This window comes from Rhinatrema bivittatum, chromosome 6 (genome assembly GCF_901001135.1).
Source record: "Rhinatrema bivittatum chromosome 6, aRhiBiv1.1, whole genome shotgun sequence".
NCBI classification, from domain to species: domain Eukaryota; kingdom Metazoa; phylum Chordata; class Amphibia; order Gymnophiona; family Rhinatrematidae; genus Rhinatrema; species Rhinatrema bivittatum.
In genome coordinates this window covers 124862637-124883114 of record NC_042620.1, presented here as the reverse complement: position 1 = coordinate 124883114, position 20478 = coordinate 124862637, and the positions used below count along the sequence as shown (strand labels likewise).

Sequence of the window (20478 nt, the reverse complement as noted above, 5' to 3'; positions counted from 1 at the left end):
AATCCAAGTATACTACATCTACCGGTTCACCTTTATCCACATGTTTATTAACTCCTTCAAAAAAGTGAAGCAGATTTGTGAGGCAAGACTTGCCTTGGGTAAAGCCATGCTGACTTTGTTCCATTAAACCATGTCTTTCTATATGTTCTGTGATTTTGATGTTTAGAACACTTTCCATTATTTTTCCTGGCACTGAAGTCAGGCTAACCGGTCTGTAGTTTCCCGGATCGCCCCTGGAGCCCTTTTTAAATATTGGGGTTACATTTGCTATCCTCCAGTCTTCAGGTACAATGGATGATTTTAATGATAGGTTACAAATTTTTACTAATAGGTCTGAAATTTCATTTTTTAGTTCCTTCAGAACTCTGGGGTGTATACCATCCGGTCCAGGTGATTTACTACTCTTCAGTTTGTCAATCAGGTCTACCTGTGAAATACGTTTTAATACCAAAATCCTTTTTGGGATTGCAAAAATATTTACAAACGACCCATCCATATCTAACAAGAAGAGAGGGATTTCTCCAGATACCATTACCTGTAATGATGTCAAATATTATTTGAATTCTAAGGTATCTGACCTGTTGGTCACCTTCCAGACAGTGTCATCTTGGCACACCAATTCTTCAGATGCTTCTATGGCATTCTGGTCAAATTTTAGTAACACCTCCATCCTTGAGATCACTCAGATCATTGCTAAAATGACCCCTTTGTTCTGTCCTTTAAACATCTGCAGTGTGCCTGCTTTGAACATTTCTAGAGATTTAATTGCTCTGGCTCTCACTAGCCTTGTTAATCTATCACCGTCAGAGGGAGTGGTTCCTGCTAGCCTAAAGTGTTCTGGGATTAGGCCCCTACTAATAAAAACCCTGGACTAGATTTCTCTGTCCTCACTAACTATAGACTGATTTCATTCCTGTCATTCTTGTCTGACAGGTCTATCCAGTACTGAGCGGTAGGAAGAGCTGCGTTAGTGCCTACGGCACCCGCGGTTACCGCCCGCACAGTGCAGCTCACCTACCGCTCGATCCTGAACACTAATTTTATTTAAATGTAAACCGCGTCCGAAAAGCCTTAGACCCGCGAACCCATTTTACTGGATAAAGCGCCTATACAGTATCCTGGGTGCGCGGGCCTAAGGCTTCACGCCACGCTGGTATCTGTCATTTCAAATGTCATTTGAAATGACAGATACCAGGAAGCGAAAAAACCAAAAGCAAAAAGTAAGTCGCTTCGCCGCTTCACTCTTCCCTCCTCCCGGAGCAGGGCGCGAAAAGCAGCCTTGCTCCGGGAGGAGGGAAGCGGCGAAGCGACTTACTTCTTGCTTTTGGTTTTTTTGCTTCGCCGCTGTCAGTGTCTTCCCTTCCTCTTGGAGCAGGGCGCGAAAAGCAGCCTTGCTCCGGGAGGAGGGGAGAAGAGACACGGACAGCAATTTTGGTTTTTTTTCAAAAAGCTAAAAGTAAGTTGCTTCACTGTCAGTGTCTTTTCTTCCCTCCTCCCGGAGCAAGGCTGCTTTTCGCGCCCTGATCCGGGAGGAGGGGAGAAGAGATGACAGCGGCGAAGCGAAAAAACCAAAAGGGGACCCGACCCGACCCGACTTACTTTTGCAGCCGTCCAGCATCGCTGCTCCCCCGCCTCGTCCGGCATCGTTGCTCCCCTGCCTCGTCCGGGAAGATGGCTGCCAGCACGGGGGAAAGCGGCCCCTGTGCATTCAATTGGCTGCCGTGACGCCAAACGTCGTGACGTCACGTCTTGAGCAGCCAATTGAATGCACAGGGGCCGCTTTCACCCGTGCTGGCAGCCATCTTCCCGGACGAGGCAGGGGAGCAACGATGCCGGACGAGGCGGGGGAACAATGATGCCGGACGGCTGCAAAAGTAAGTCGGGTCGGGTCCCCTTTTGGTTTTTTCACTTCACCGCTGTCATCTCTTCTCCCCTCCTCCCGGAGCAGGGCGCGAAAAGCAGCCTTGCTCCGGGAGGAGGGGGGACACTGACAGCGAAGCAACTTACTTTTAGCTTTTTGAAAAAAAACCAAAATTGCTTTTGGTTTTTTTTCGCTTCGCCGATAGTGTCTATTCTTCCCTTCTCCCGGAGCAAGGCTGAAAAAGCAACTCCGGGAGGAGGGAAGAACTGAAGCGGCGAAGCAACTTACTTGCACGGGGGAAAAAAAAAAAAAAGCGAAAAAAACGTTGCAGCCCCCTCCGATGTCCGGAGGGGGGCTGCAACGTTTTTTTCGCTTTTTTTTTGGCTTCGGGAAGAGGGGAGAGGACTGGGGCTGCCACGGAGACCGGCACCCATGATCGCGGCCGGGGCAGGTGAGTGGGGGCTGGGGGAAAGCTTGCCATCTACCCTTACCCCTGCCTCTACCGCAGGGGTCAGGGTAGGCGGTAAGTTTGCAGGTTAAACGCGCGACAAAACGGCAGGGAAAACTAGCGATAGTTGGGGCGCGGGTTACGGGATGCTAGGGAATAGCTAATTCGCTCGTTTGCATGCAATATACATGCCGCGGGCAGAAGGGGTTGCCCGGGGAATTTAGGACGCGGTAGGAGTAGGTTAAAGGGGATTCGGGATCGCAGGAAGGGCTAACGCGGCCGGAATGTGAGTAAAAAGCGGCTTAGGAGCAGGGTAAACGCAGCCGCACTTTACAGGATAGGCCTGTAAGTAATTAGAAGCAGCAGTCCTTAAATAATTGTCCAAGTTTATTGAAGAACATCAGATCTTAGACCACTACCAATTTGGATTTAGGATATTTCTCAACAGTAGATTTTATTGGTCTCTTTGCTTGACAACATTAGATGCAGTCCTGACAATGGTCATATTTATGTACTTATGTTGGACATATCATATGCTTTTGATACTCTTGACCATGTCATTCTTCTTTATTGACTGAAAGAATGTGGTAACTACGGCCAAGTTTTGGCGTGGTTTACATCCTATCTTTCTAATCATTTTTCACAAGTTAGGGTGGGGGGGCCAGAGCTCTTCGTGGAATGCCAGTTCCACAGGTGTACCTCAGGATTTTACTTTGTCATCATTTCTATTTAACATCTATCTGGCACCAGTTTGCAAGATCTTAGTAAGTCTTTGTGAAGAATACAGAATCCTTGCAGATGATATCCAATTTTTCATCAAAATGAGCTCTACTTGGTCTGATACAGCGAGCTCAATTGATATTTGTTTGACTGCCATTAAGCAATGGTTGCAGCACAATAAACAATCACTTAATGTAGCAAAACCAGAGTTCTTGGTTATTGGTTATTCAACGTTCAAATACTCTTAATGTTCCTTCAAACATAGTGCTGGACAACCTCAAATTTTCAGTTTTGCCAATGCCAAAAGTCTTGGTGTTTGGATTGATTCAAAGCTGTCTTTTAATCATCACATGACAAAAGTTTTTTGTCTCTTATATTAAATATATGTGCCTAATAATAAAAAAATATGCGTTTTTTCCCCTATTATGCTCCAAGTTTTTTCCCCTATTATGCTCCAAGCTTTTTTCCCCATGTATTCTGATCCAAGTTTTATGGCCTGTTCTATGTAATTGCATTCTCACATGCCTGTTTTCAGTTACAATGTAAACCGAGATGATATGTAAAATTTTACATGAATCCCGGTATAAAAAGATGTTAAATAAATAAATAATAATAAATAAAATAACTGTGATCAAAGTGGTTTTTTTCTAACTTAGAGGGTCATTTTCCAACGGTATTGCACGTGAAAAGTCCCTTTTTGCATGCGATAGCTAAATCGGGGCGGAGTCAGGGCAGAGTCTGCATCGGAAGGGGAGGAGGTGGGGTGGTGTCGGGGCGGACGCTGCGGAAACTTCGCTGATGGCGAAAGGTAAGACTCCTTATCGCTGCCAGCAGCGATTGCACTGCAGTGGTGCGATCACTGCCAGCTTTCGCAGGCCCGCCCCCCACTTCGTCCCCCCACCCCCTGGTATCGCCGAATTCACAGAGCCACGATAGTTTAGAAAATACAGCCCTTAGAATCCTCTCTGGCTTAAAGAATTTTCTAGAACCAGATGATTTCAAACTAGTGGTTCAAGCACCAGTGTTACCCACCTTGGACTATTGCAACATGATCTGTCTTGGACTTCCAGACTCAGCACTAAAGCCCCTTGAATTACTTCTCAATTCAACAGCTCGGTCGGTCAGTAGTAAAAAGTGTACTGACCACATTACATCAATTCTTCATCATCTTCAATGGCTACCCATTCATTTTAGGGTTCAGTCTAAGATATTGCTCCTCGTTCACAAATGCATCAGTATTTCCTCTCTGCCGTGGATCAGCTTCCTGTTATGAATATATCAACCTATTAGGAACCTTAGAACTCAAGACAGGGATATTTTTGAAGAGCCTACAATACGAGCAGTGAGACTATCGCTAACATGAAATTGTGCTTTTTTGGTGGCTGCGCCTGCTTTGTCGAATACTATACCCACAGCTTTGAGACTAATGGAGTGTACAAAAAAAAATTGAAACAGTATTAAGATCATTTCTGATGAGCCAAGTATTGTATAAAATTATGCTTTGAACTTGAAGATTTCAGCTCCCAAGATTGACTTTAGGCATTGATTGTTTTGTATTTTATCTATTAGGTTATTTTGTGTTGTATTCAATTGTAATTTTATTATGTATGTTTATCTTGTAAATTGCTCAGAGCCTGCGCATGAGCAGTTAAGAAATTTTAATAAATACAAATACGAGGGGGGAAGGGTGGGGAGCACTGAAGGAATGAGTGAACTAAACCTGCAGAGGAAGGGACCTGGCTAAGGAAGGGTGAGGAGAAACCTGCTAGGAGTATAGGGATGGAAAGAGAAATTGGGAGGGGAACAGAGCAAGCTACGAGGAGTGACTTGTACCGATGAGCAATGTCAACATAAATAAATAAATATGGATCTCTCATAGAGTTTCCCTTTCAAAATGTAGACTGCTGAGGAAAAGAGGATACTTGATATCCAGGTACTTTGCATGTGCTTTGAAGCAGGTGCAAAGTACCCACGCAAAAATATGCACAGGAATTTTAAAAGGAAATCCCACATGTGGACTTTCCTCCCCTGACCCAACCCTATGGGTAAAGGTATGTGCACTGTGAACATCATGCGTGTTTTTACCTGTAGTGGTGGAGAGTGGAGGGGAGCAATTTACAAAAGGTATTTTTACACAGATTATTGCCTGTTTAGCCACATAAAATGTTTTAAAAATTATCCTCCCTGTTGTTAATAAACATTAAGTGGTTAAAAAAAAAGCTAACCAGGAGCACAGAGAAGCCAAATGTTTTGGATGGCTCTGTGGATTATTATAATACTTGGTAATAACACATGGAAGGGCACCTGGATGTTCTAACAATCGAAGAGGAAAGCAACAAAATCATAAATGGCCTACTAACAGAGATATTAGCCCTAGAACAGATTTTGGACATGTACGGGGCCTAATATTGAAAGTGGTTTGTCTGGCTTAGTCCTGGAGTTAGCAGGACAAACCGTGGAATTTAAGATCCTACTGGTCTGACTGCTCCAGACTTATCAGGTCATTCATCAAAATGTGTTATGACATTAACGCACTCGATATAACAACATAAGTTATGCCATATTGGGTCAGACCAAGGGTCCATCAAGCCAGTATCCTGTTTCCAACAGTGGCAAATCCAAGTCACAAGTACCTGGCAAATACCCAAACATTAGATAGATCACAAGCTACTATTGCTTATTTATTACCGTCAGAGCAGTTTATGGATTTATCCTCAAGGAATTTATCCAAAACGTTTTTAAACCTAGTTACACTAATTGCTGTAACCACAAACTCTAGTAATGAATTCCAGAGCTTAACTATGCACTGAGTGAAAATTTTTTTTTTTCAATTTGTTTTAAATGAGCTACTTGCTAACTTCATGGAGTACCCCCTGGTCCTTCTATTATCTGAGAGAGTAAATAACCGATTTACGTTAACTTGTTCAAGTCCTTTCATGATTTTGTAGACTTCTATTATATCCCCCTTAAGTCATCTCTTCTCCAAACTGAACAGCCCTAACTTCTTTAGCCTTTCCTCATACGGCAGCCATTCCATGCCCCTTTATCATTTTGGTCGCCCTTCTCTGCACTTTCTCCAGTGCAGCTATATCCTTTTTGAGATGCGGCGACAAGAACTGCACACAGTATTCAAGGTGTGGTCTCACCATGGAGCATTACAGAGACATTATGACATCCTATGTTTTATTTTCCATTCCCTTCTTAATAAATCCTAACATTCTGTTTGCTTTTTTGATTGCCACAGTACACTCAGCCGACGATTTCAATGTATTATCCACTATGACGCCTAGATCTCTTTCCTAGGTGGTAACTCCTAATATGGAACCTAACATCGTGTTACTACAGCAAGGGTTATTTTTCCCTATATGCATCGTTCTGCACTTGCCACGTTAAATTTCTTCTGCCATTTGGAAGCCCAATCTTCAAGTCTTGCAAGATCCTCCTGCAATTCATCACAATCAGCCTGATGTTTTGCTTTCTTCATTTCTTTATCCCCCTCAGTTTCACCAGATATTCTTCCCTGTTTTCTTCTTTTTGAGATCTTTTAGACACCATAACTTATGTGATAATAATGCTAGCGTGCGGCATAAATGCACATTTTTGGAAGGGTTGGGATCAGGGAGGAGTTTGTGCGGAATTTATGAAAATGAGGGGCAATATCGCACTATGCGTTAGCATAATGGATGCTAACGCACAGTTTTAACTATACCTTTGTTCCTGGCGTTAGGCTGTGTGATATGCCCAAAATGACCATAATGCAATTCATGGTAAATTTTTAGAATTGTATTTTGGCTATTTCTGGGCTTGGAGGAAGGGGAGAAGGGAGCAGAGGAGAAGGAGTGGAGTGGAGTGAAGTAGAGAGAGAGGCTCTGGGGAGGCCCTCACTGTGTGCAACTATTTATATCTCAATAGGAGGGCCATCTAATAGCTCGAGGTGAGGTGTTGGTGATGGTTTAGGGTTTAGGGGCCAGTTTCTCATGTATAGTGAGTCGTACGAACAGCACAGTACACCTCAGTGAAGATTTGACATCATTTGGAGTGAGGAAAGTCTAACAAAGATGAAATTTGTACTATGTTACCTCACCCTAGCTTGATGGTACCCTGTTTTAGAGTCCAGCAAGCTGCTAGGGTGAGAGAACATAGTAGAAATGACATCTTTGTGGGTTAGCAAGTAGCACATTTAAGACTAATTGGAGAAAATTATTTTTCACTCAACGCACAATTAAGCTCTGGAATTTGTTGCCAGAGGATGTGGTTAGTGCAGTTAGTGTAGCTGGGTTCAAAAAAGGTTTGGATAAGTTCTTGGAGGAGAAGTCCATTAACTGCTATTAATAAAGTTGACTTATGGAATGGCCTCTGCTATTGCTGTCACCAGTAGCATGGGATCTTCTTGGTGTTTGGGTACTTGCCAGGTTCTTGTGGCCTGGTTTGGCCTCTGTTGGAAACAGGATGCTGGGCTTGATGGGCCCTTGGTCTGACCCAGCATAGCAATTTCTTATGTTCTTATGTGTGATAACTTTACTGCAGTACTACTGATGTGAAGCAGTATGTTATCATGTGATGCAGTAATTCTAAAATTTCCCTAAACACACCATTTTTTCTTATCATGGGCATTATCCATGCGTTACTAACGCATTTTGATGAATCTAGGGGTAAGCCTGCTAATTTTTCATCCAGCTACAAAGTTAGCTGGAAAAGCGCAAGGCAGGACTTGTTTCCTGCTGAATATCCCAGCCAAAGTTGCCTGGATAAGTGCACCCGGGTAACTTGCTGCTGACTGCACTGCTGAATAAGGGCCTGTAAATAATTTTGGTAGAGTACAGATGAGGAAGACAACAGAAAGGGGGTAATTTTCAAAGGAGTTACGCGCATAAATGTAACTACTATTGTAGCAATTTTCAAAAGCCATTTACTCACGTAAAGTGCACTTATGCGAATAAATCCTATGGACGATTCAATGGCATATATTGTAGCAATTTTCAAAAGCCATTTACTCACGTAAAGTGCACTTATGCGAATAAATCCTATGGACGATTCAATGGCATATATTGTAGCAATTTTCAAAAGCCCACTTACTCGAGTAAAGTGCATTCACATGCGTAAAACCCAGATTTACGCATGTAAATGCTTTTTAAAATCCGCCCCAAAGTGTCCTGGATAAGGAAAGAGATCTTAGAAGTGGCAGTGCTCTATGGCTGAGACAAGGGTGTATCCTTGCAGTGCAGTCAGGAGGAACTGGGCAGACCAGATGGGTTGGTTGGTATTTTTTTCTGCCATCATCTGCTGTGTCACTCTGATAAAGACAATAACATAAGGATATCAATTAATTATGTTATCTGCTGTCATGTTTAGTGTATTTATCTATTTTCACTCCAGGAGTGTCCCGGCATTTGCTCAGGTTGACTACTAAAGAAAAATATAAGTGTTCCAACAGCTTTTTTTTTTTTAACCTTAACTTGGACATGTTTTTATTTGTCAAGTGCATTTGAATTAACTCTTGATATCCCTCCATTTGAGATGCTTCTTGGCAAAAGCTTTTCAAATAAATACTTTATGTAGTATATGTTTAAGCTTGTGTAACCAGATCATTGTTGATAGGCATTAGCTTGTACTAAAAGATCTGAGATTGACAATGGCAGTAACATTACTTAATTAGAAGGGCAGTATGTAATTAAATACAACATTGTAATGGTGTGAATGTCTGACTGAAATCAAATGGTCTCATATTTAAAAGATTTAGGTGCTCAAAGTATCGTGTTACATGCCCAAGTGAACAAATTGTACGCTTGAAATGGATTAAGCCTGCAATTAAGATATTCATAAGCCTGCAACTGCTGTTCCTATCTAGTTTACCTTCCTCCCTTAGATTGCTGCATTCTCCAAGTTATTTAATTTTCAATTATATATTACCAAAATCCATTAGAAACTTACATATTCTTAATTCATACACTTGTCTTTTATTTATGAAGTTTTCAAATAATTTACTGGCTGGCCTGTTTTGCATCTTATTCAAAACATAACTGTTCTTCAAGCATGCCAAGGGCCATAATGTTCTCATACACGGGCTAATTTTAAAACTAGCGCTCCTGCGCCCATACATGCGCGTATTGGTGCGCATGCGGAGATACGCTGAATTTAAAATCATTTAATATCATGTGCGCACTTATGCGCGTATGATTTAAAATATACCTACCACACGTAAGTATGCTCTTAATTTTAAGAGGTTACTTAAGCAAACCTATGTCGCGTATCTTACGTATGGCTTTTAAAACGTGCTTGCATGAGGGACATTCCCTGCTTTTCCAGTTAGTTCCTGTCAGTCTCGAGGTTATTTAGACTCCTCTGGTTCTTCATCCTGTACGCCTCACCCAGTTGACCCTGATCCCTTATCCTGTCGCGTAAGCCCTAAAATGTGAGATTCGCAGACTTGTTCCTCCTCAGAAGCAGCAGTAAAGTTATGCGGCTAACAAGCTGCTGCGCACTGCGGCCTCAGGTTTTAAAATACGGAGTTACCTGCGTAAGTGATGGCCCCACTCTGGAATGACCATGCCCCGCCCATGTCCTATCCCTTTTCTGCTCCCTTATGTTTCGCTCATGCGCATATACGTGAGTAAATCGCGTCTTTTAAAATCCTCATAGCTCACGCACGGCTGACTTACTCTCGTATATGGCCATTTTTGCACTAGCACTGCTTTTAAAATCGACCCCCACAGTGTCACTCATTAAAATACTGCAGAGATTGCCCCTGCTGTGGACAGATGGCAGACATCAGCAAATCCTGTGGCCAGATGCAAAAAAAATCCATGCATCCATCCTGGATTCCCAGAATATTTTAACAGAATTTTATTTTTTTTCTTTGTTACAGCACATAAAATGACCACCTGATGTCCACTGGGAAAATATTAAAAATTTGTACATTCACTCGCATACTTTACTATTGCTCATCAAGTCACATACACTATGTTATGGATCTGGAAGTGGACCCCTGTTCCAAGGTAAGGTTAGCGCTGCCAAAGAGGGAGTTAACCCTCTTGGTGCCTACCGTCGGAGGGCAAGGCTTGAATGTTCACCCGTCGAGTAAAGACGTCACCTTGGAAGCTCGCGGTTCCCCCAGGAGGAGCCCGTAGGAACCCGGCCGCTGGGACTTAGGAGACTCCCTCAAGACTGAAGATTGGTCTGGAATCAGGCGCTTCCTGCAGGTCGTAGGTTCCAGATGGCTGGCGCCTCCAGCAGGTCAAGTCAGTCCAGGAGTAGAAGCTGAAGAGTAGTCGAAGGCCGTTCCAAGGGTCGAAGTCAGAAGAAGGGTCCGCAGCCAGTCCAAACGCTATCCAGGAGAAGGGTCCGCAGCCAATCCAGAAGTAACCCAGGAGATGGGTCCGCAGCCAGTCCAAGGTCAAGCCGAGAGAAGAACGAAAGCCGGTCCAAGGGTCAGGAGCCAAGAATCAGTCCAACAAGGAAGGAGAACAGAAGCGGGACGAAGATCAGGAACGGAGACCAGGAACGCCAGCACAGGATCCAGGACCAGAACCTCAATACCAAGGCAAGGTCTGAGGAGCAGACCTTGCCTTAAATACCTGGAAAGAGAGAGGAGTCTCAGAAGGGAGCCACGACATTTCCTGTCATGTCCCCTTTAGATTTATTCTTCAGCCGCGCGCGAGGCTCTATGCAGCCAGGAAGAGGGAGGCGTCAGCTCAGCCCCGCTGGGTTCTGTGGCCGGCCTGGGCAGCGGCCAAGGCCGCGGGAAGAATGCCGGAGGAGGCTCCCTGCTCCTGCAGGAGCCTCTGGGCCCACCCGACGTTGCGGGTGAGTACCTGGTCCCGGCCGCGGACCATGGCGGCCATGACAGTCGGCCCCGGCCGGCGGCCGTAACACACTATTATCTCTGTCTCTGCAGTCCTGCTTTTTGCTCATGTAACCCCACCCCGGTGTGCGTATCCTGCACAGGTGGAGCCATAAAAGAATTTGTAAATTCTTTGGGGCAGGGACTCTAGCTGTTCTTCTGTCTCCCTCCCTTCCCAAGGTGTGACTCCTTTGACTAGGGGTAGAAAAGAGTCCTCTTAGGTCCCAGCGCAGGGCGTCTGACCTCCCAGGGTTAGGTGAATTTCCTCCATGTTCTGCATGCTGTGTGCCCCAAAGAAAACACCAGGATGACAGGATTAGTGTATAAAATTAATACTTTACTGTAAACAAGTTGGTTTGGTGGCACAAATAAATATGATTTCCAGCTCCACGGTTCTCTTTCTTTCTCTCACTTAGTGTACAATTCTTGTAGCCTCTATCTGTGAAAAAGTCTTTAGCAAGGCCGGGAATCCAACCACCCTCTTGACTTTGTTTGAGCAGTGGTTTCCTAAGGTTAGGGCCCCTTTTGTGGGCAGAAGCCCTTCCAGGATGTCTCTACACAGAGAGTAAACCTCTCTATATCCCCAGGGTGTGCGAGGACTGAGTATCCTGTTTCCAACAATGGCCAAACCAAGTCACAAGTATCTGGCAAGTACCCAAACATTAGATAAATCACAAACTACTATTGCTTATTGATTACCATAATAGCAGTTTATGGATTTTTCCTCTAAGAACGTATCAAACCCTTTTAAAACCCAGTTACACTAACTGCTGTAACCACATCCTCTAGCAATGAATTCCAGAGCTTAACTATGCACTGAGTGAAACAGAATTTCCTTTGATTTGTTTTAAATGAGCTACTTGCTAACTTCATGGAGTGCCCCCTGGTCCTTCTATTATTTATTCACAGTTAGTCGTCTAACTGTGATGTGGATCCCTGGTGGAAGGGATCCTGGATGGAACTGCAGGTCCACCAATGGGTAGGAAGAGAGGCAGAAAATCAATTTCTCCCAAGTCTTGAAAAATAACTTCTTTGTTCCCCAAAACAGATAACACCAGATGTCCTCTGCAACAGGTCACCACCACATCAGGGTCAGGTCTTCCCTAAACCTGGGCATCTTCAACTCAGGGTTCCCCAGTCTTGGAAAGGCCCAGGCCTTCAGCAGGGCTCCTACTAATCAAAAGTCCAAAATCCAAACCAGTCCCCATCACCCACTCTGTACCTCGTGTGGACAGAACAGCAGTGGAGCCCTGACCTGCCCTGCAGGGGTCTCAGAGGGTTTCCAAGTCTCCAGTTAAGCCCAAAAAGTAACTCAGGACAAACTGCCAACCTCCCTTTTTAACTTCCAACTTAGATTGCTCCCAGAGCCCTGTGCAGAGCTCTGCTATAAAACCCCTGCCAGGGATATCCATTATAGCCCTGCATTGGCAGGGCTGCCACTGAATGGATCCTCCTCCTAATTATATTTTCTCTAACTGCAGGGCTTAGTGGTAACCTGAAAAGGAGCCCGGGTTACACTCACATGCTTCCACGTCCTATGTTCAGCTTTAGAATAGTTTCCCTCCTGTCCTCATGCAGGGAGAAAGAAGCCGACCCACCTCAGCTAAAGGGGGAAAGCAGCAATCGGCGAAGTGCTCTGCCTCCGAAGCTAGAGAGGGCGGGAGCAGACGCTGGGGGGGGGGGGGGGGGGGCTGGCAAGCACGATTTAAAGAATAGTTGGCCCAACCACCAGCTTCTTCTTTTGGCAGTTTTGGCCAGAGTACGATCTCATGTACTCTGCATTCCCTCCCTCCCAGGGGTGGATTGCAGGAAAATATTGACCTGGGGGATTTTTTGAAACTGGCCCATGGGGTATCTGACGCTCTCCTGCACTTTCCCTTCAGTACATGCGTCAACAGCTCCCAAAAGCATGCCAAGTCAACCCTGGAAAGTGGCAGAATTGAGCCAAAATATCTCCAAAATAAATTTCATCTTTTCTAAATAACCAAGCAGTTGAGCACATTCTAGACTGGGACGAGCAGAGCTGCAGCTCCCATTCTGTCCATGCAAATTGGTTGGGTCTTCTACACATCTGCTTGTATCTCTTATGGAGATATCCTGGATTCCCAGTCTGGCTCTTGAACCAATTGCAAGTAATGACACTGCCAGCCAGTGTCAGACACACGTGCACTCAATCACAAACAGATTTTTAGACTGCAAAAACTTTATTGCCACATACACGCTAACTCGCACAAAGACACATACTTTCTCTCTCAGACACAAAGACACACCTACACACTGAAAGAGAGAGTGTGTGTGTGTGTGTGTGTGTGTGTGTGAGAGAGAGAGAGAGAGAGATAAAGATACCCACACACATATTCTCTCACAAAGTGTGTATTAGTGTGTATTTCTCACTCTCTCTGACACAGACACACAAACACTCTCTCTGACATGCTACTGTTGTACTGCTGCTTTTGTGCTCACACAGTGATTGCCCCAGTCCAGCACTGCTACATCATGGTGTAAAGTTCTTGCTTGCTTCTAACCCTTTTCCAATCTGCAACAGACCCTCCCTTTCCCAATCCCATTCTCTAGGAGATTTGCTGGTTCCACAGCTAATTGCTTCTCTCAGAGCTCAGTGCAGTCACCTCAGACAGAAGCCTCTCTAGCACTGCACCGGCACTTTCTCCTGGCTTATCCCCTTCCTTCCTGTGCCTGTAGCTTGCCTCCACTTGTCCGCTACCCTCCTACCACTCTAGTGCATTCCCACTGACTGCGGGCTACAAAGTCTGCTGCTTTTATGGTTCTCCAGTCTCTGCTCTGCGTACCGACTCCAGGGGAGGGGGGACTAGAAGTGACCCATACTGTTCCCTGGGCTTAAAAAATGAGAAAATTAAGCCCTGGCCGACACAGGAGAGAGCCACTAACCCAAAGTAGCCCAGCTCCAAATGGAATCCTGCTTTCTCTTGTGGAGTTAGTGCAACCAGGGCTGGTGGAAGGGTATTAGGTGTCACAGGTGAACCTTACAGCCTTGTACAGACCATTCTTCCCAACTCCTTTATGTTGACAATGGATGGGAGTGCATTCCTCCTTGATGACACAACTATTCAGGGTGAAAGGCACCTCTTCCTCTGAAGCTGAACCCCTGGGCAGAATAAAACCTTAACAAGGAAACCAAATGAAAGTAAGGAAGGGTGGAAAAAACTTCCTTCTCCAATAACAAAAAGTTCTCCAAAGCACTGGCCCAAAAAGTAGGGGTATAGCACTCTGCCTCCAAATTATGTATCTATTTGAGAGAACCTCAGAGTCCTTTTCACAGGATAAATAATCAAAAGTGGGGACCGCACAGACAGAGCTTTCCCACAGCAGGGTAACTCAAGAAAAATTAAACTAAGAATCCATGTCCTGAGATGGTGGCAGGGGCTCAGCATCTGCCAGCTGGTAGCAGTGACAGGTGAAACGGCCACCTGGCTGAGACCCTTCCCTACAAGTATACAGGCAGTCTTGAGGAGGTCTATTGAAGGCTAATGATGGCCATCTTGGGGAGGTCAGCCCCATAGTTATGGTAGCCTGGTTGCGGTGGGCTTTGCCAAACTAGATACATCCCCTTTTCAATGGATTTAAGTTAGCCTTAAAATGCCAGCCATCTGGGAAGGCACACTAATTGATCACACTGCCTGTGTATTGGTCTATGCTAACCTATGTTCTGCAACTAATGGTCAAGCTGGGCAGCTAAGATTTAATGAGATCTCATTTGGAATACTGGGTGCAATTCTGGAGACTCTACCGCCAGCGTGTTTGTCTTACTTTCCGCTTTTCGGCACTTCAGGATGGATTGCACTCGGGTGATGCAGGGTTTCCCTGTCCCGCCAGGACTTGCAGTCCAGGTTTGCGCCTTGGGCAGCAGAGGGTGAGATGATTTGCTGGGATTGCCGGAGATGGGGATGTGGTTTGGGCCCTGGTTTCCCTGCTTCGTGGCCCGCTGCTTTGACCACTAGGTTTCTCCCCCACACGGTTGCATTTTTGTCCGAAAGGATGGCTGGTAACAGGGTCAGTGGCCTTCACTCTAAAGCATGACAGACCTTAGGACCGAAGCAGGTGTACCCTAGAGGGAATGTGAGATGGGAGTTACAAGACAGAGACATTTATACCCCCGTGATTCCATGCACATGAAGCAAGCCACTTTCAATGGAAAGGAGGCACTAGACATGAGGTTAGGCTTTACTCTCAGTATTACACAGCAACAAGAGCCACTAGCTGTAGCTCTTTGAACATGTAGGAGTTCCTTTTGAGAACATGTGAGGGCTACAGCATGGAACCCAGTGTGTTTGTTGTTAATGGGCTACATGCAAGGCACAAATAGTCAGGCCCTACCTGGTACAGCACATGCAAAGCACACAGCATCTCACACTAGAGTCTCCTTTTGTTGAGTCCTTCAATCTGTTTTATTCCCCAGGCAGAGGGAGATAGCGACAACGTACATAGAGCCCTGGATGCAATTCATTCTGGGCTTTGGGCAGCAGTGAAGGAGCTCTGATTGCTGACCTCGGAGTGAGAGGTATGCATGCACCATGCTGAGTATGTCAGCTGCCTTCCTTATTTAAAGGGCTTTACCAGCCCCAGTAAGGTGCCACAGTCAAGCCAGTCCTCTACTTTTCGGCTTATTGGAGCTGCATCCAGAGGTATCATTATGGCAGCTTGTCTTCTACCAGCACTGTGATTTGCTGGACGTGGACCACTATCCTGATTTTCTTTTTCTTTTTCTTGCTTGCTTCCCTTTCAGTGTAATATATTCTGACTCCCCAGTTTTATTTTCAGACTTCCAGAATTTCCATGCATTTTAAAAGATATTTATTTCTATTCCTCTGCAATAGTGCAGTGATGGTGAACCTTTTAGGCTCGGCGTGTGAAAAATTTGGAAAATGCCTAACTTGATTCGGCTGGTGTGTCACCCTCCCTCCCCTGAACAAGACAGACAATTCTTTACGTATTCATTTATTTATAGAACATACAGTCCCATCATGTCTAGTTATATGTATTATATTAAAAAAAAAAAAAAGTCAAATAATTACAAAAATGAAAAATATGGAAAAACTAATAATGAAAGAAACAGATTAATTATTAAATACAGGATCTCCCATACCTGCTGACACACATACACACACACACACACGCTTCCTCGCACCCATTGCAAATACACACACATGCACACATGCTTTCTTGCACACTCCCACTCTCTCTCCTCTAAATAAATATATATATAAAAAATATAACTTACATTGGTGGTCAGGAGGGATCAAGGCAGGGCTACCTGCTAGTGTGGGACGAAGTGGGCAGACCTCTCTCCTGGCTGATGCAGGATGGATGGGAGAGAGATTTTTTGCCACAGCCCCCACCATAAGGGGGGCCGACTGCAGAAATCAGTGAGGAGCCTTCAGCTGTAATGAGGAGGCAGCAGGAGGTCTGCTGTTACCTCCCGCAGCAGAGAGAGAGAGACATGGGGCTAGTGTGAGGGAAGGCCAAGGGAGCGTTTCCCACCACTGCGGTGGTGAGGGGAGGACAGAGCAGTCCCATAACTATCAGTGATGCCGCAGGGAAAAGAAAACAAAAAACAAAAATGCAGACGTGATTGCAGCTGTGGGGTGGAGGGGGGACGGACTGAAGAGGAGCAGAAGCCTATGAAGCTGCGGAAAAAGCAAGAGAAATGAGCAGAGAGCCTCGAGGGAGGTTCCCGCTCCACCACAGCTGCTGTGGGGCCTGGCGTTGATCACAGTGGCTTACAGGGGGGTCCTATAATTTTGTCGGGTGTTGGTGGATGCTGGCTTGTCACATTTGGGGCCTGCAGGTCCATTGGGTTTAGGGTTAAAGCTGTCCTGTGCTTGAGTGCCAGCAAATCTGTAACTTGCATTCTGATTTGATGCTCCTAAACCCCTGCTGTCACGGGGCAGGGCAGAGTACCTGGTGATATCACTGATGATCCTTCCTTCCCTCTGGGGTTCATTGTAATGTTCCCTTAGTTCATCTTACCTTACTGTCTCTTACCATCCCAAAAGAAAAACGAAGTCCATGAATCAGTGGCATTCCTTAAGTCACTTTTATTATTAAACTTCCCTGGGGCCATCTCCATTCAGGCAAATCTCAGCTTTATTGCCCCAGCAGAATTATAATTCTTCCATAACAAATCACGGACAACATTCTTGTATTGTATTTGTTGCATGTTGTACGAGTCCACTGAATTATGTAATATTGTATGCTACCTAGAGACTTTTTCAAATAGGGGATATAAAAATGTAAGTAAATAAATATTGAGGTCCATATTCAGAAAGCTGGTGAGTGGGTACATTTTCCAGGTAAAGTGATACATGTAACTTTTCCAGCTATTCTGCGGGATTTATCCAGATAAGTCTGCTTCTTTATATACCCAGGTAAAGTTACACACTTAACTTTATCCAGATATCTTTAGGGCTAGACTTGCATGCATAACTTTATCCGGATAGTGTACAATATTTGTATGCAGCAGCTAAAGCTTATCCCCACCCCGGAACGCCACTTTTTATCCAAATAAATTTGGTGTGCACAACTAATTGTGGTCATGAAATGTATCTGCTCAGTGGGAGTGGGGCGATATTAACATCTTGCCTTTTGTTTGACTAACTCCAAAAGTTAGCCAGCAAAGCCTTTGAATATTGATCTCATTGTGGAATATGTCTGGTGTGAATGATAAGGTTGAAAGGATGGTGGTTTTGTAGTATTTGAGGAGGCCAAAGGTACATATTCTACTCTTGTAAGAAGCCTGTTTAGCAAAAGAGAAATTGCATTTTAAATGGGGTTGGATGAACCTAATTGGTCAAATGTATTTAGTTAGTTATTTAGCTCTTTTTTTATATATATAATTTGCTGATATCCACATATGTTCATCACAAATGCAGGCGTCACTACTTGTGAGCTTGGGATAACTTGTCCGATTACAGAAATAAGTTCATTGGCAAAGTTAATGTGGACACCAGGGGGCAGTATTTAATTGTCTCAGGATATCTTAAAGGAACTATCTTACATTAGTAAAGGGTATGCACCCACACCATTAACAGCAGAGTTTATAATAAGGTTGACATTGGTAATAATTGATTGCCCACAAGAAACCATATGTATGTTGGATAATTTAAACCTTATTAGATCCTTTGCCGTTCATGTTGAGTGAGCCGTTGAGCGGGAAGGTTATCTGGGCAAAGTAACCCAGATAACGTTAACTGGATATCCAGCAGAACTTACCCAGATAAGTGTTCCTCTTATACACCTGGATATAGTTATCAGGCTAATTTATGCAATATCTGGGTAAAGTTATCAGGATATCTTTAGGACAAATATCTCTTATCTCTTCTCTCACCTCCTCCAGTAGCCTCCTAGCTACGATTAATGTTAAAATTCTCTTTACCCTTGTTAAATGTAAACCAATATGATATGATGCCCATCATGAATGTTGGTATAAAAAAGGTTTAAATAAATATAATTATCTTAATTAATTATCTTAATTAATAAATATTTATCTGACCAAACGCACCCGGCTAACTTTTTCCAGACAGTGCTGATATTTTGTGCCGCTCAGTCAAAGTGAATTTTGCACCCTGGGAATGCCCCCATTGACATCTCTTTCCATCTGGGTAAATACTGTGCGGACAGCAAGTTACCCAGAAAAAATGTTGCCGGGAAGAGGGAGAAATATTCAAATCTCAAGTTTAGTACAGCTCAGGTGAAAAGATAGTTGGGCAAACCCTTTGAATATCAATTTATTTTTTTTTACTAGATTGTGGGAGGTGCAGATTCTAATGGGCTATGTAAACCTATTCTAGTTTACACTATGAAATCATTAATGAAATATGGCAGCAAAAGGAAAAAGCTTAAGAACATAAGTTGCCATACTGGGTCAGACCAAGGGTCCAACAAGCCCAGCATCCTGTTTCCAACAGAGGCCAAAGCAGGCCACAAGAACCTGGCAAGTACCCAAAAACTAAGTAGAGGGAGAAGAGGGTGCCTGATGGAGAATGGGAGGAGGGGATCTACATGGTGAAGGGTATGAGAAAGAGGAAGGGGTGGGAGAGGATGGGTTCCTGATGACAGAGGTGGGATAAGAGGTTGGGGAGGGGGAAAAGGGGTGCCTGATGGAGCAGAGGGAGGGATAAAAAGGGGGTTCCTGATGGAGAACAGGTGGGAGAAAAGTTTAACAGAATCTTCCAGCTCATGGTGTCATGTATTATGCACAGCAGGGTCTCTCAAGCCAATCCTGGAGTACTCCCTAACCTTTCTGATTTTCAGGATATCTACAATGAATATGCATGAGATAGATTTGTATGCATTGACCCCCATTATATGCAAATCTATTTCATACATATTCATTGTGGGTATCCTGAAAACCAGAATGGTGAGAGGGCATTCCAGGACTGGCTTGAGAAACACCGGGTTACAGGGTGAAGGTGCACTTTTTCATTTCACCATAAGTGCCAAATTGCTGGGCTACATCTCTGTTCTATCTACTCAGCTCTTTCACTCCATCTGCTCTATTCTGTACCCTACCTCCCCAACTCACTCACGTCAGTTTAATTCTCTGGTTGCTTCTCCTATCGCCCTTCCTCTCTCCCTGATTACCAGTTCACTCATATAATTATAAAAGTATTCAAAAGTTTATTTTCGACTAGTGTGATTCCACAATGCTGCAGGTGCTGGACGACCACCATTATTTCTACTCCCTTACCCCCTTGATCTGCCACCATCATTTGTCCTTTCCCTCCTTCAGGCCACTATTACTATAATTCTTTCTCTTCTTCCCCTCTCCCCGCCACCATCGCTGCCATCACTATTTTCTAACTCTCCCCTCCTTTTCTGGCCACCATGCCTTTCCCCACTTCCAGACAGCTGCCAACATCATCTTCCCCAGAGTCAGACTGTCATCACTCTTCCCCTGTATCTGATGTCTGCCATCACTCCTCCCCTCTGCACCCACTCTCCCTTCTGCCAGCACTCTGCTCAGATGGCATTAAATGAATGATAAACCATGATAAACAGGTTTTATCAGTCTCTCACCTTTGTTTAAACTTTATGTTAAAATTCATTATTTTTTGAAAATCTATACAGCATGACCTTTAAAAAGATGTATCAGTGTTGCTGGTAGGACTTATGGTTTCTGAGAAAGTTTCATTATAACTGCATATTGTAATCTAGTAACATGAGCATTTCATGTGAAGCCATCCCTTTTTAAATACTAAATCCTATAAAACATGCAGGCACATCACACTTTACAGTAACATCATTGCATTGCTGTGTTACTTGATCTACTGGTGCAAGCCAGTTGCTGCTTACCAACTTTTGCTATAACACTTGTTGCATGCAAAGATATTATGTGTATATGTTTCTGGGATTCAATGTGTTTTTGCTTTATTTTTGGCAGGCACTACATGCCATTCTACTACTCTTTCGGCACTTGTTCGAGCACCTACCCTAATGATGCAGCCTTCACTGGATATCAAACCATTTATGTCTTTCCCAGTAGACAACAGTCCTGCTGTTGGACTCTTCCCAAATTTTAACACAGTGAGTAAACATCTTACGAGGCTACATGCTCCTTTTTGATCTCTTCTT

General features: G+C 44.3%; 1 protein-coding gene across 2 annotated transcripts in view; it reads left to right on the top strand.

Annotated features, from left to right (window-relative positions):
- ZNF385B (zinc finger protein 385B) overlaps positions 1 to 20478 on the top strand; it is a 690453-nt gene that overhangs the window by 433484 nt on the left and 236491 nt on the right. For both annotated transcript variants that reach the window (XM_029605911.1, XM_029605910.1), the window contains one exon: positions 20288 to 20430. In XM_029605911.1, the coding sequence (XP_029461771.1) occupies positions 20288 to 20430 (143 nt within the window). The remainder of the gene's footprint in view (positions 1 to 20287; positions 20431 to 20478) is intronic.